We start from the raw sequence: 13,786 nt of genomic DNA on the forward strand, positions 1-13,786 counted from the left end.
AAATTTGCTTTTTCTGCTATTAATCTGTCTTACATCAGTTTAATTAATAGACCAGATGAAAGAACCTAGAAAGGTATAGAAAATTTTTTCCTCCTATACAAGGGGTAGTGTGAAGAATCATCCACAAAGACAGAGAGAGCAGTCAGAAAACTCAGAGGAAAAGAGTGCACTACCATTAACAAAATACTTAAAAGAAAGATTTGAAATTATGCACAAAAGCCACACTCTAATAATTTGAGGAACAGGCAACAACGAGGACTGAGAATTTTACACCATGTCTGCTTCATGTCCTCATCTCTCACAGCTGTTCCTCCCAACCCCCTCTTTCACATGTTATCTTAGCTTCTTACTGTTTGGATCTGTACCTCTTGAAAACAATGGTTACTAATACCGAAGATCAAGTCCTTCCTTTTTCTGGAACCTATTTAACTAACATTCCTGATGCTAGCTGAATACCTGCTAAACCTTCACAAAAATTCTGACCTTCTTTCTCAAGTTAAAATGTTCCTTTGGAGTCTTCTCAGGCCAGTCATTTTCCAGTAAAGACTCTTACTTACAGTGATCCAGTTGATTTTCTTCTATGTGACACATAAGGAAAACAAAGAACTAAAACACTATAAACCAGAAAAGTTACCATTTGCTGACAGGAGTGATTAAAAACAGTTTTATGATTTTATGAGAGGGTTCTAAAAAATGTATGAATTGGGCTCATCATAATGTATTTCTAGGAAGACTGGAAAAAAATATTTTCTTCACATAGAGTTAAGCTAAAATTTTAATTAAAACACAATTCCTAAGCATAGCAATTAATTGATGTTTTAGTGTGGCAATTGCAGGAAAGTTTGGGGATTAAGTACAAAAGTAACAAAAACTGTTTTCTCTAATAATTATCTTATTGCCATTGAAGCATAGGATTGAAACAAAAAAACACATGTACTTGTTGAAATTTGGAGTTCAGGAAACTCAATTAAATATTCAGTCAATCTAGTCAATATCCCTCTAGCTCAATTATAGAAGTTTTTGGCAATATCAATGATGGTTCAAAGAAAGTTACAGAAGCTGAGAAGTCTAGAAGTGGAGGGTTCTGAATTTGGAAACTCATTTAGGCCAAAGCAACAAGCCTGTGTCCAGAGCTTCCAGGACAGAATGCTACTTCAGACTCTCAATCTAGACTGGAGTGCAAAGCCAATACCTTTCTGTAAGTGAAGGAATAAAACAATGAGTTTTTGAGGTACTAGGCTGACATAGATCACCAGTCTGGAAATCCTAAATAAGCAACCATCACTTACTCAAACATACTACATACAGAAGGAAGAACCCAGCCTAAATGACTAGTACTCTAATGCTTCAAGTCTTCTAATGTTAAAAAGAGTTAGAAAACATGTTTATCATTTTACTGATGACACTTACTTATAACATCTCCCCTCAATTGGAAATTGTTTACAGTTATTACAGGGAATTCCAAGGTGTTTGTCCAGTCGCTCTTTTTCAGCTGCAGTTACAAGTTTGCTAGAGTTTTTGAATTCCTCTAAAATAAGTTTTATTGGTGCAAACTCTTTCCTACATAGAGGACATTTCAACATGGAAGCATTTGATATCATATCCTGATAATTAGCTAGGATCTTCATGCATTTTATATGAAGGCTATTGCCACAGCCAAACCTGTTAGAAATAAAATGAGTTTACCATTTGTATCCATCAAAGTTATATGTATTTATATAAATAAAACTTTCTGTGCTACCATCTTTGTTTCCTATAAAAACAGATTCTGAACCAATTTTCCAGATATGGCTTGATTATACACATAAACACTATCTTATTCACCTACCTAATCTATCATCTTTAATCTATACACCAGAATTCCTAACAAATTCTCCCCCATTCCAATGAAATGGTGGCAAACAATTTTGCATCATTTTCTTTTTTTTAAAGATTTTATTTTTGAGTAATCTCTACACCCAACCTAGGGCTCAAACCCACAACCCTGAGATTAAGAGAGCCACTCAGGCACTCCAGTATTTTTCATTTTTAAAGTCAGGATAAATATAATCTTGACCAAAAAGAAAATTATAACAATAGTAATTATTTTTAAATTAAAGACATCACTGAGAGCAGGGGTATCACCTCATTTTTCTAGAAATCACAATATTTGATAGTACCTGAAAAATATCTACTGAGAGAAATAATATTTTGGGAAACAGTTAATAATTTAAAAATATGCAATAGAAGCTGCCATATGAGGGGTGCCTGGGTGGCTCAGTCGGTTGAGTGTCCGCCTTCGGCTCAGGTCATGATCTCACAGCCTGTGAGTTTGAGCCCCGTGTCAGGCTCTGTGCTGACAGCTCAGAGACTGGAGCCTGCTTCAGATTCTGTGCTTCCCTCTCTCTCTGCCCCAACCCACTCGCATTCTGTCTCTGTCTCTCTCAATAATAAATAAACATTAAAAAAATAAAAAAAAGAAGCTGCTATATGAAAAACTACATGGATGAAAATTTTGGCAAATAATCAGGAGTAAGAAAATGAAAAATTCAATAGCAAATGGTTGCCCAAATATCCAAGTCCAACTTTACAGTGCCTTGAAGAATAGTATGAATATGACACTCTCAATAAATGTTTGTGTATAGGTAAAAATTTGAATTACTTAGGTTGAAAGATAGAATTTGAAACTGAAAGGAATTTTTAGAATATTAAAGTACTATCTTTACTCAGAAAATTCTTTGTAACTTCTCTGAGCCAATGGGTATAAAACAAAAATGTGAAAATTATCTTACCTTAATAGCTTAAAGTGGAGAAGGGAGAAGGGAATAAAGTGGAGTTAGATTTTAATTTTCACCCTTTATATTGTAGCCTAGAAATATTTAGAATAAGAACAGGACCTGTTACAACATATATGTTAGGAAACAAAAGAAGGCCATTTAAATATAAATTAAGCAATAGGTAAAGCTTTTTATTGTTTTTCTATCAACATGTCTCCTAACAAGAAATTACAAACATATTAATTTAGAATTTTTTCATAAGCTTTAAATCACCAAAGGAAAAAAACACGTAGAACACTGGGAAGATGGCAAAGTAGGAGAATCCTGAGGTCACGTTGTCCTATGGACACACTGAGGTAACAGCTACATCAGTGCAATTAACTCAGAAACAACCAAAGACTGGCAGAACATATTTTTCACAGTTCATCGTAGAGAGAATGCAACATTCAAAAGTGTAGGGGGAGCAGAGACGTGGTCAAGAACTAAACCCATGTGGAGGTTAACCACAATGGGAAGGGCAACACAAGCATGGAGAAGTGAGAGAATCAGACCCCACACCAGGCACCTCAGGCACAGGGAACCTGCACTGGGAAGACAAGTCCCCATAACATTTGGCTTTGAAAACCAATGGGGCTTAACACTGCCAGCAGGGCCTAGCTCCAGGAGAACCAGAGGGTGATAGGAAACTGAGTCCCTGCCGTTAAGGAGCCAGCATAACAAATAACCCAGCCCAGATATAGTAATAAAAGAAGCAGTTTGAAAAGCACCAGGGGGTACACACGAAGGAGATTATTTACCAATTTCAGAACATGCCCTAGAAGGGCAAGGATCATTAAGAGACTTCAAGAACAAAAGAGCCGGTGGGTGCCATTTCTATCCTCTTCCCAGCCCCATAGGCTAAATACCTGGATGTTTGTAGCAATCAGCTAAACACTTTCCACCTATCTTGCTATTGCAGTGCTTCTGGCCCTCACATTATCATGTGGATCCATGACAACCAACTTTCCCCACTCAGTAGGTGTCCCCCCATAGCAGCTCTTGCCCTAACATGCTCCGTAGGCAGCCCTGGCAAGGACCAGCACCACTCTAAAGTGACTCCTGCTCTCGGGAGAGGAGAAGGTAACTACACACACCAGTGCACCCACAGTCCCAGAAGCCAAATCTTACAGTTGGAAGCTCAGAGACTGCCCTGTCAATCAGTGCAACTGTAGCATGGGCACACAGAATGGGGGCAGGCATGGGGTCTGACTTCTGGACCCATCCACCCATGAAAGCCTCTCAGGAGACAAGGCAGAGAGAGTAACCTGCAGACAGGTGTGACAACAGCCCCAACAGATGGACTGGAGGTAGGCATCTAGTCTGACATCTGGCTCCATTTACCAATGAAGCCCTCTCAGGTGACAACACAGGAGAGCACTCTGCACTTCAGCATGACTGCAGCTCCAACAGACAGACTGAGGGCAGGCATCTGGTGTGACTACTAATGCTGCCCAACTACAAGCCTAGTGCTTTAGATGGGTTCAAATTAAAGCAACATTAACGTATATAGACTATTATATTCATAGGATGTTATATATGAACCTAATGGCAACCACACATAAAAATGACAACCATATAAAAACAACCTTATAATTGAAATAGAAAAAGTAAAGAGAAAGGAATCCAAGCACAACACAAAAGGAAGCCATCAAACCACAAGAGAAGAGAGCCAGAAAGAAGAAAGAACAGAGAACTACAAAAACAACCATAAAACAAGTAACAAAATGGCAATAAGTACATATATACCAATAAATACTTTTAAATATAAATGAATTAAATGTTCCAATCAAAGGACACAGGGTGAGTGTGTGTGTGTGTGTGTGTGTGTGTGTATATATATATACATATATATATATATATATATATATATATATATATATATATATATAAGACTCATCTCGCTTTGAGAAGAATGCTGGTGCAATTTTGATTGGGATTGTATTGAATGTGTAGATTGCTTTGGGTAGTATTGACATTTTAACAATATTTATTCTTCCAATCCATGAGCATGGACTGTTTCTCCATTTCTTTGTATCTTCCTCAATTTCTTTCATAAGCTCTCTATAGTTTTCAGAATACAGATCTTTTACATCTTTGGTTAGGTTTATTCCTAGGTATTTTATGCTTCTTGGTGCAATTGTGAATGGGATCAGTTTCTTTATGTCTTTCTGTTGCTTCATTATTAGTTTATAAGAATGGAACTGATTTCGGTACATTAATTTTATATCCTGTGACTTTGCTGAATTCATTATCAGTTCTAGCAGACTTTTGGTGGAGTCTATTGGGTTTTCCATGTATAATATCATGTCATCTGCGAAAAGTGAAAGCTTGACTTCATCTTTGCCAATTTTGATGCCTTTGATTTCCTTTTGTTGTCTGATTGCTGATGCTAGAACTTCCAACTCTAGGTTAAACAACAGCGGTGAGAGTGGACATCCATGTCATGTTCCTGATCTCAGGGGAAAGCTCTCAGTTTTTCCCCATTGAGGATGATGTTAGCTGTGGGCTTTTCATAAATGGCTTTTATGATCTTTAAGTATGTTCCTTCTATTCTGACATTCTTGAGGGTTTTTATTAAGAAAGGATGCTGAATTTTGTCAAATGCTTTTCCTGTATCTATTGACAGGATCATATGGTTCTTATCTTTTCTTTTATTAATGTGATGTATCACATTGATTGATTTGCCTATACTGAACCAGCCCTGCATCCCAGGAATGAATCCCACTTGATCATGGTGAATAATTCTTTTTATATGCTGTTGAATTCGATTTCCTAGTATCTTGTTGAGAATTTTTGCATCCATATTCATCAGGGATATTGGCCTGTAGTTCTCTTTTTTTGCGAAGCTAGAACAAGCAATCCTAAAATTTGTATGGAACCACAAAAGACTCCAAATAGCCAAAGTAATATTGAAGAAGAACAAAGTGGGAGGTATCACAATCCCAGACTTTAGCCTTTACTACAAAGCTGTAATCATCAAGACAGCATGGTACTGGCACAAAAACAGACACACAGATCAATGGAATAGAATAGAGACTCCAGAATTGGACCCACAAAAGTATGGCCAACTAATCTTTGACAAAGCAGGAAAGAATATCCAATGGAAAAAAGACAGTCTCTTTACCAAATGGTGCTGGGAGAACTGGACAGCAACATGCAGAAGAATGAAACTAGACCACTTTCTTACACCAAACACAAAACAAACTCAAAATGGATGAAGGACCTGAATGTGACAGGAAACCATCAAAACCCTAGAGGAGAAAGCAGGAAAAAACCTCTCTGACCTCAGCCGCAGCAATTTCTTACTTGACACATCTCCAAAGGCAAGGGAATTAAAAGCAAAAATGAAGTATTGGGACCTCATGAAGATAAAAAGATTCTGCACTGCAAAGGAAACAATCAACAAAACTAAAAGGGAACCGACAGAATGGGAAAAGATATTTGCAAATGACATATTGGACAAAGGGCTAGTATCCAAATGGTATAAAGTACTCACCAAACTCCACACCCGAAAAACAAATAATCCAGTGAAGAAATAGGCAGAAGACATGAATAGACACTTCTCTAAAGAAGACATCCAGATGGCCAACAGGCACATGAAAAGATGCTCAACATCACTCCTCATCAGGGAAATACAAATCAAAACCACACTGAGAAATCACCTCACACCAGTCAGAGTGGCTGAAATGAACAAATCAGGAGACCATAGATGCTGGCGAGGATGTGGAGAAATGGAAACCCTCTTGCACTGTTGGTGGGAATGCAAACTCTGGAAAACAGAGGTTCCTCACAAGTAGAGGTTCCTCACAAAATTAAAAATAGATCTACCCTATGACCCAGCAATAGTACTGGTAGGATTTTACCCAAGGGATACAGGAGTGCTGATGCATAGGGGCACTCGTACCCCAATGTTTATAGCAGCACTTTCAACAATAGCCAAATTATGGAAAGAGCCTAAATGTCCATCAACTGATGAATGGATAAAGAAGTTGTGGTTTATATATACAATGGAATACTACTTGGCAGTGAGAAAGAATGAAATATGGCCTTTTGTAGCAACATGGATGGAACTGGAGAGTGTTATGCTAAGTGAAATAAGTCATACAGAGAAAGACAGATACCATATGTTTTCACTCTTATGTGGATCCTATGAAACTTAATGGAAGACCATGGGGGAGGGGAAGGGGGAAAAAAGTTACAGAGAGGGAAGGAGGCAAACTATAAGAGACTCTTAAAAACTGAGAACAAACTGAGGGTTGATAGGGGGAGGGGCAGGGTGAGAGGGAGGGGAAAGTGGGTGATGGGCATTGAGGAGGGCACCCGTTGGGATGAGCACTGGGTGTTGTATGGAAACCAGTTTGACAATAAATTTCATATTAATAAAAAAAGAAAAATTAGCTTTAGTCTTTTTCTCAGATAGAGCTAATGGGTTTTTTGAAGAATTTTTAATTACGTTTTTATGAGAGAGTTATGTGTTATAGTTCTTTTATTAACAACCTGTATGATTGTGGTCTATTCATTTAGCCTTTCTGGGACCCATTTTTATCTCGTACAAAATAAATGTTAGCAAATATTTTTCAAAAAAAAAAAAAGGCTCATCTATATGTCACCTTCAAGAGACTCACTTCAGACCTAAAGACATATGCAGATTGAAAATGAAGAGCTAGAAAACCACTTACCATGCAAATGAAAGTGAAAAGAAAGCTGAAGTAGCAATGCTTATACTGGACAAAATAGACTTGAAAACAAAGACTATGACAAGAGAAAAGGAAGGACACTAATAATGATAAAGGGAACAATCCAACAAAAGGATATAACAACTGTATATATTTATGCACTCAACATGGAAGCACCTAAAGCCAGAAAGGACCTATTAATAGGCATAAAGGAATAAACTGACAATGATACGATAATAGTAGGGGACTTTAACACCCCACTTACATCAATGGATACATCTGCCAGACGGAAAATAAACAAGGAAGGAGTAGCTTTGAATGACAGGACTGGCCAGATGGACCTAACAGATATTCAGAACATTATATCCCAAAACAGCAGACTACACAGTCTTTTCAAGTGCACATGGAACATTCTCCAGAATAGATTGCATATTAGGTCACTAACAAATATCGATAAATTTAAAAAGAATGAAATCTTATCATGCACATTTTCTGATCATGACATTATGAAACTAGAAATCAAACAGAATGCAAATATATGGAGGCTAAATAACATGCTACTAAACAATGAATGGGTTAATCAAAAAAATAAGAGGAAATCAAAATACATGGAGACAACTAAAAAAGAAAACACAATGGTCCAAATCTTTGGGATGCAGCAAAAGCTGATCAAAGAGAGAAATTTATAGCAATACAGATATACCTCAAGAAGCAAGAAAGATCTCTAATAAACAACCTAACCTTATACCTAAAGGAGCTAGAAAAAGAACATAGCCCAAAGCCAGTAGAAGGAAGGAAATAATAAAAATTAAAGTAGAAATGAATGAAATAGAGACAACTCCCGCCCCTCAACAATAGAAGAGATCAATGAAACCAGTAGCTGGTTCTTTGAAAAAATCAATAAAATTGATAAACCTTTTATCAGACTCATCAAGCGAAAATGAGAGAGGACTCAAATAAATAAAATCAGAAATGAAGAAGGAGGGGTGCCTGGGTGGCTCAATCAGTTAGGCTTCTGACTTCGACTCAGGTCATGATCTCGCGGTTCACGAGTTCGAGCCCTGTGTTGGGCTCTGTGCTGATAGCACAGAGCCTGGAGCCTGTTTTGGATTCTGTGTCTCCCTCTCTCTGCCCCTCCCCTGCTCATTCTCTGTCTCTGTCTGTCTCTCTCTAAAAAATAAATAAAACAGGGGCACCTGGGTGGCTAAGTTGGTTAAGCATCTGACTTTGGCTCGGGTCATGATCTTGTGGTTTGTGGGTTCAAGCCCCGTGTCGGGCTCTGTGCTGACAGCTCAGAGCCTGGAGCCTGCTTCAAATTCTGTGTCTCCCTCTCTCTGCCCCTACCCTGCTCATCCTCTGTCTCTCTCTCTATCCCTAGAAAAATTTCAAAAATCAATCAACATGATACATTAGTAAGAGAAAGGACAAAAACCATATGATCATCTCAATAGATGTAGAAAAAGCATTGAGAAAGTACAACATCCATTCATGATAAAAACTCTCAGCAAAGTAGGTTTAGAGGGAATATTTCTCAACATAATAAAGACTATATATAAAAAACCCACACTAAAATCATACTCAGCAGTGAAGTACTGAGAGCTTTTCCTTTAAGATCATAATAAGATAAGGGTGTCTGCTCCTACTGTTTTTATTAAATATAATACTGAGAGTCCTAGCCACAGCAACCAGGCTAAAATAAATAAAGGCATCCAAATTAGTAAGTAAGAAGTAAAACATTCAGTATTTGCAAATCACAGAATACTATATATTGTAAACCTTTAAAACACCACCAAAAAACACTAGAACTAATAAATGAGTTCAGTAAGGTCACAGGATACAAAATCAATTTACAGAAATCTATTACATTTCTGTATACTAATAATGAAGTAGCAAAAAGAGAAACAAAGAAAAAAAAATCCCATTTATAATTGCATCAAAATGAACAAAATACTTAGGAATAAACCTAACTATAAAACATTGATGAAAGAAATTGAAGATGAGACAACAAATGGAAAGATATTCCATGCCCTAGGACTGAAAGAATTAATACTATGAAAATGCCCACACTACCCAAAGCAATCTACAGAGTCAATGTAATTTCTATCAGAAGACAAACAACAGTTTTGGCAGAACTAGAACCAATAATCCTAAAATATGTATGGAACCTCAAAGATAGCCAAAGACAGCTTGAGAAAGAAAAATAAAGCTGGCACTTCAAATTCCAAGTTTTAAGATATATATAAAGCTGTAGTAATTGAAAACAGTATAATACTGGCACAAAAATAGACACACAGATCAACAGAACAGAATAGAGGGCCCAAAATTAACACACACTTGTATGGTCAATTAATCTACAACAAAGAAGGCAAGAATTTACAATGAGGAGAAGACAGTTTCTTCAATGAATGGTTCTGGGAAAACTAGATAGCTATAGGCAAAAAGAATAAAATTGGACCACTTTCTTACACCACACACAAAAATCAGCTCAAAATGGATTAAAGATATAAATGTAAGACCTGGGGGTGCCTGGGTGGCTCAGTCAGTTGAGCATCCAATTCTTGATTTTGGTTCAGATAATGATCTCAGGGTTGTGGGATCGAGCCCTGTGTTTGGCTCTGTACTAAATGTGGAGCCTGCTTGGGATTCTCTCTCTTCCTCTCTCCCATTCCTCCTGCTCATGCTCTCCCTTTCTCACTCTAAAATGTTAAAGAAAAGTGAGATCCAAAACCATAAAAATCCCCAAAGAAAATACAGGCAATAATTTCTTTGACTGCAGCCATAGAATCATGTTTCTAGATATGTCTCCTCAGTCAGGGAAAACAAAATCAAAATTAAACTATTTGGGACTAATCAAAATTAAAAGCTTTTGCACAGCAATGGAAACCATCAACAAAACCAAAAGGCAACCTACTGAATGGGGGAAGATATTTTCAAGTGATATATCTGATTTTGGTATATCCAAAATATATAAAGAACTTATATAACTCAACACCAAAAACCCCCAAATAATCTGATCAAAAAATGGGCAGAGGATTTGAACTGACATTTTCCAAGGCAGACATACAGATGGTTGATATAGACATGAAAAGATGCTCAGCATCACAAACCGTCAGAGAAATGCATATCAAAACCACAAAGAGATATCACCTTAAACCTGTCAGAATGGCTGACACAAAAAACACAAAAAATAACAAGTGTTGGCAAGGATGTGGAGAAAAAGGAACCTTCATGCACTGTTGGTGGAAATGCAAACTGGTGCAACCACTATGGAAAGCAGTATGGTGGTTCTTCAAAAAATTAAAAATAGAATTACCATGATTTAGTAATTTCACTAAAGGTAATTTGCTGAAGGAAAACAAAAACATGGATTCAAAAGATATATGTACCCCTATGCTTATTGCAGCATATTTACAATAGCCAAGATGTGAAAGCAACCCAAGTGTCCATCAACAAATGAATGGATAAAGAAGGTGTCATACACACACAGAATGGAATATTACTCAACCACAGAAAAGAATAAGACCTTGTCATTTGCAACAACATGGATTAACCTAGATGGTATAATTCTAAGTGAAATAAATCAGCCAAAGAAAGACAAATACCATATGATTTCACTCATATGTGAAATTTAAGAAACAAAACAAATGAACAACAACAATAAAAAGATCAGCAAAATACCAGACTCTTAAATACAGAAAAGATACTGGTGGTTGTCAGAGGGAAGGTGAGTAGGGGAATGGGTGAAATAGATAATGCAGATTAAGAGTACACTTATCTTGATGAGTACTAAATATTCCTCAGAACTGCTGAATCATTATACTGTATACCTGAAACTAATATAATGTATTTTAATTGTACTTCAATAACAAAGATAAAGAAAAAACATGTCACCTGCAAAATGTGACAGGAAGTTTTTTCTCTAAAAGTACTTCTTGACAAATAGAGCAGATATCATCTGAACCAATTTCCTTCTGTTTAATGTACCCATCTTCTTCAATATGCACAGTTTCATCATTTGTTCCTTGTTGTGGAGTTTGAACTCGATGTATCCCTCGAAGCAAGTCACTGATTTCTCTTTCCACAAGACCTAACTGCAAAGCACCTATGAAGAATCCCAAACTATTAAAATTCAGTGGCAAAATTAGAGATACAGAAATGTAAATAACTTATGCTGAAAGTTAGAATTTTCTTTCAAATATCAGAAAGTTTTGATTGAATTGTTACACTGAGATTTACCACTTCTTGTATTTTTTTTCAGAACCAAAAGGTCAAGAAAGAGTCATTGATAAAAAGAATGGGGGGGCGCCTGGGTGGCGCAGTCGGTTAAGCGTCCGACTTCAGCCAGGTCACGATCTCGCGGTCCGGGAGTTCGAGCCCCGCATCAGGCTCTGGGCTGATGGCTCAGAGCCTGGAGCCTGTTTCCGATTCTGTGTCTCCCTCTCTCTCTGCTCCTCTCCCGTTCATGCTCTGTCTCTCTCTGTCCCAAAAATAAATAAAAACATTGAAAAAAAAATTAAAAAAAAAAAAGAATGGGAAGTGCCGGGTGGCTCAGTTGGTTAAGCATCTGACTTCAAATCAGGTCATGACCTCACAGTTCATGGGTTTGAGCCCCATGCCAGGCTCTGTGCTGATAGCTCAGAGCCTGGAGGCTGCTTCAGATTCTGTGTCTCCCTCTCTCTCTGCCCCTCCCTGACTTGTTCTCTCTCCCTAAAAAATAAATAAACATAAAAGTAAATGAATGGAAATTATATTTTTTTTCTTATAACTGAAAAGAGTCAGTGCAAATGTTGCATTGTAAAGGTTTTGCATTAATTATATGACAGTGTTCATCCTTGGATTGGTGTTATAATCATGTCTTAGATTTTAATCTGTTCAATTTGTCCATAAATAATATTTTATCAACATACCACCAAAAGAAATGGACACAAATACATAAAGGGGAAACAGGGATATTTGAGTAGTTAGTGAAATTAGTCTTTGTTAGATGAATAATGAATGAATAGATAACAGGAAAGCAAGACTCAATTGTAACTACTCTCCTGTCTTGGTTTTCAGTTTTTACAAGAGTGTCTTGGTAGCCACATCTTTCACAGATTTGGTTAGTATTCTTCTGAATAATCTATTTGGAACTATGTTGCTTATAATCTTGGGATGTGCATTCTTTGAATTATGAATTTTCTCCATCCTACTGTCCTTATAAGAAATCGTTTCTAATACATTTAGTTTTGATCAGGGAATCCCAGATTCTTTATTCCTTTCTCCATTCCAAGCTCCTTTCCTTTTCTCTCTCCTTAACATGCCATAATTTAAATGCCATCTGTTATTGGTCCTCTTGAATTCTATTCATTTTATACATTCTTTAATACATTTAATACATTATTTAATAAATTTTAAAATACTTGCAAGATAATAAAACCTTCATTTTTTCTGGAAAGACTTCCAAATTAAACACTAAGAATACTGAAAACATCATAGAACAATATAGAAATCTCTGTTCCTTGCATGAGGTGGGGTGGCAGGTGGAATGTAAGAGGGCAACATAATTTAATTAACCATTACTTTGGAGGATGAGAGCTATTTGTCACAGAGACAGAGCAACATCTGCTCTCTAAAAAAGACAGGGAGGAAAATGAAGAACAAAAACTGTGCTTTTGGGAATAAAGATTTCCTAGGGCAGCAGAATTATTGAAACATAAAAGTTCATAAGAGGAGCTGGCCATAAATGTCTTATGTGGTATAACATGAATTGGAAAATGAAAGGCAGAAACAAACTCTTCTGAAATTAATTTAAAAAATTAATGTATGAGACTATGAAAGAATATTCTTTTATAGAGAAGAGCAAGACAGCTAATCTTATCAGAGGGCAATGGAAGATGTTCAACTTCATTAACATAAAAGAAAATTAGTTAAAATAAGAATGATACACAGACACAGAATAAAACCTATTGAATAAGCAATAGTAAATCAATGAAATGTTATGTTTGTTTGCCTTATGTCATTTCTTTTTGCATTTAAAAAAGTTATATGAAGATACTTTAGACCTTCTAAGGGTATGTTAGATGTATGGAAGAATGGAAATTTATTTAATTTGCCAGGAACGAACAGATTACAATGAACCTTGTAGCTGGCATTTTTTTGTGTTTTGTAGGACAGGCTTTTTTTCCCCTACACTATAGAAATGTTATTAACATTTGAAAATATTTCTTCATATTTTTAAATTATTTTCTTTGGGGACTTAAGTATTCTGTTCATGTCTTTCATTATGTGCTTAAGTAATAATATGTACCTAAAACACGAATCTCAAACCAAACCTAG

The 13,786-nt window shown here is 36.5% G+C and overlaps 1 protein-coding gene across 1 annotated transcript in view; it reads right to left on the reverse strand.

Moving 5' to 3' along the window:
• Positions 1–13,786, reverse strand: part of ZSWIM2 (zinc finger SWIM-type containing 2) — a 32,533-nt gene that overhangs the window by 11,459 nt on the left and 7,288 nt on the right. Inside the window, exons 4-5 of the mRNA XM_030327945.1 lie at positions 11,363–11,573; positions 1,411–1,662 (exon numbers count right to left, since the gene is read on the reverse strand). Of these exons, the coding sequence (XP_030183805.1) occupies positions 1,411–1,662; positions 11,363–11,573 (463 nt within the window). The remainder of the gene's footprint in view (positions 1–1,410; positions 1,663–11,362; positions 11,574–13,786) is intronic.

Source organism: Lynx canadensis, chromosome C1, assembly GCF_007474595.2.
Source record: "Lynx canadensis isolate LIC74 chromosome C1, mLynCan4.pri.v2, whole genome shotgun sequence".
Classification (NCBI taxonomy): Eukaryota; Metazoa; Chordata; class Mammalia; order Carnivora; family Felidae; genus Lynx; species Lynx canadensis.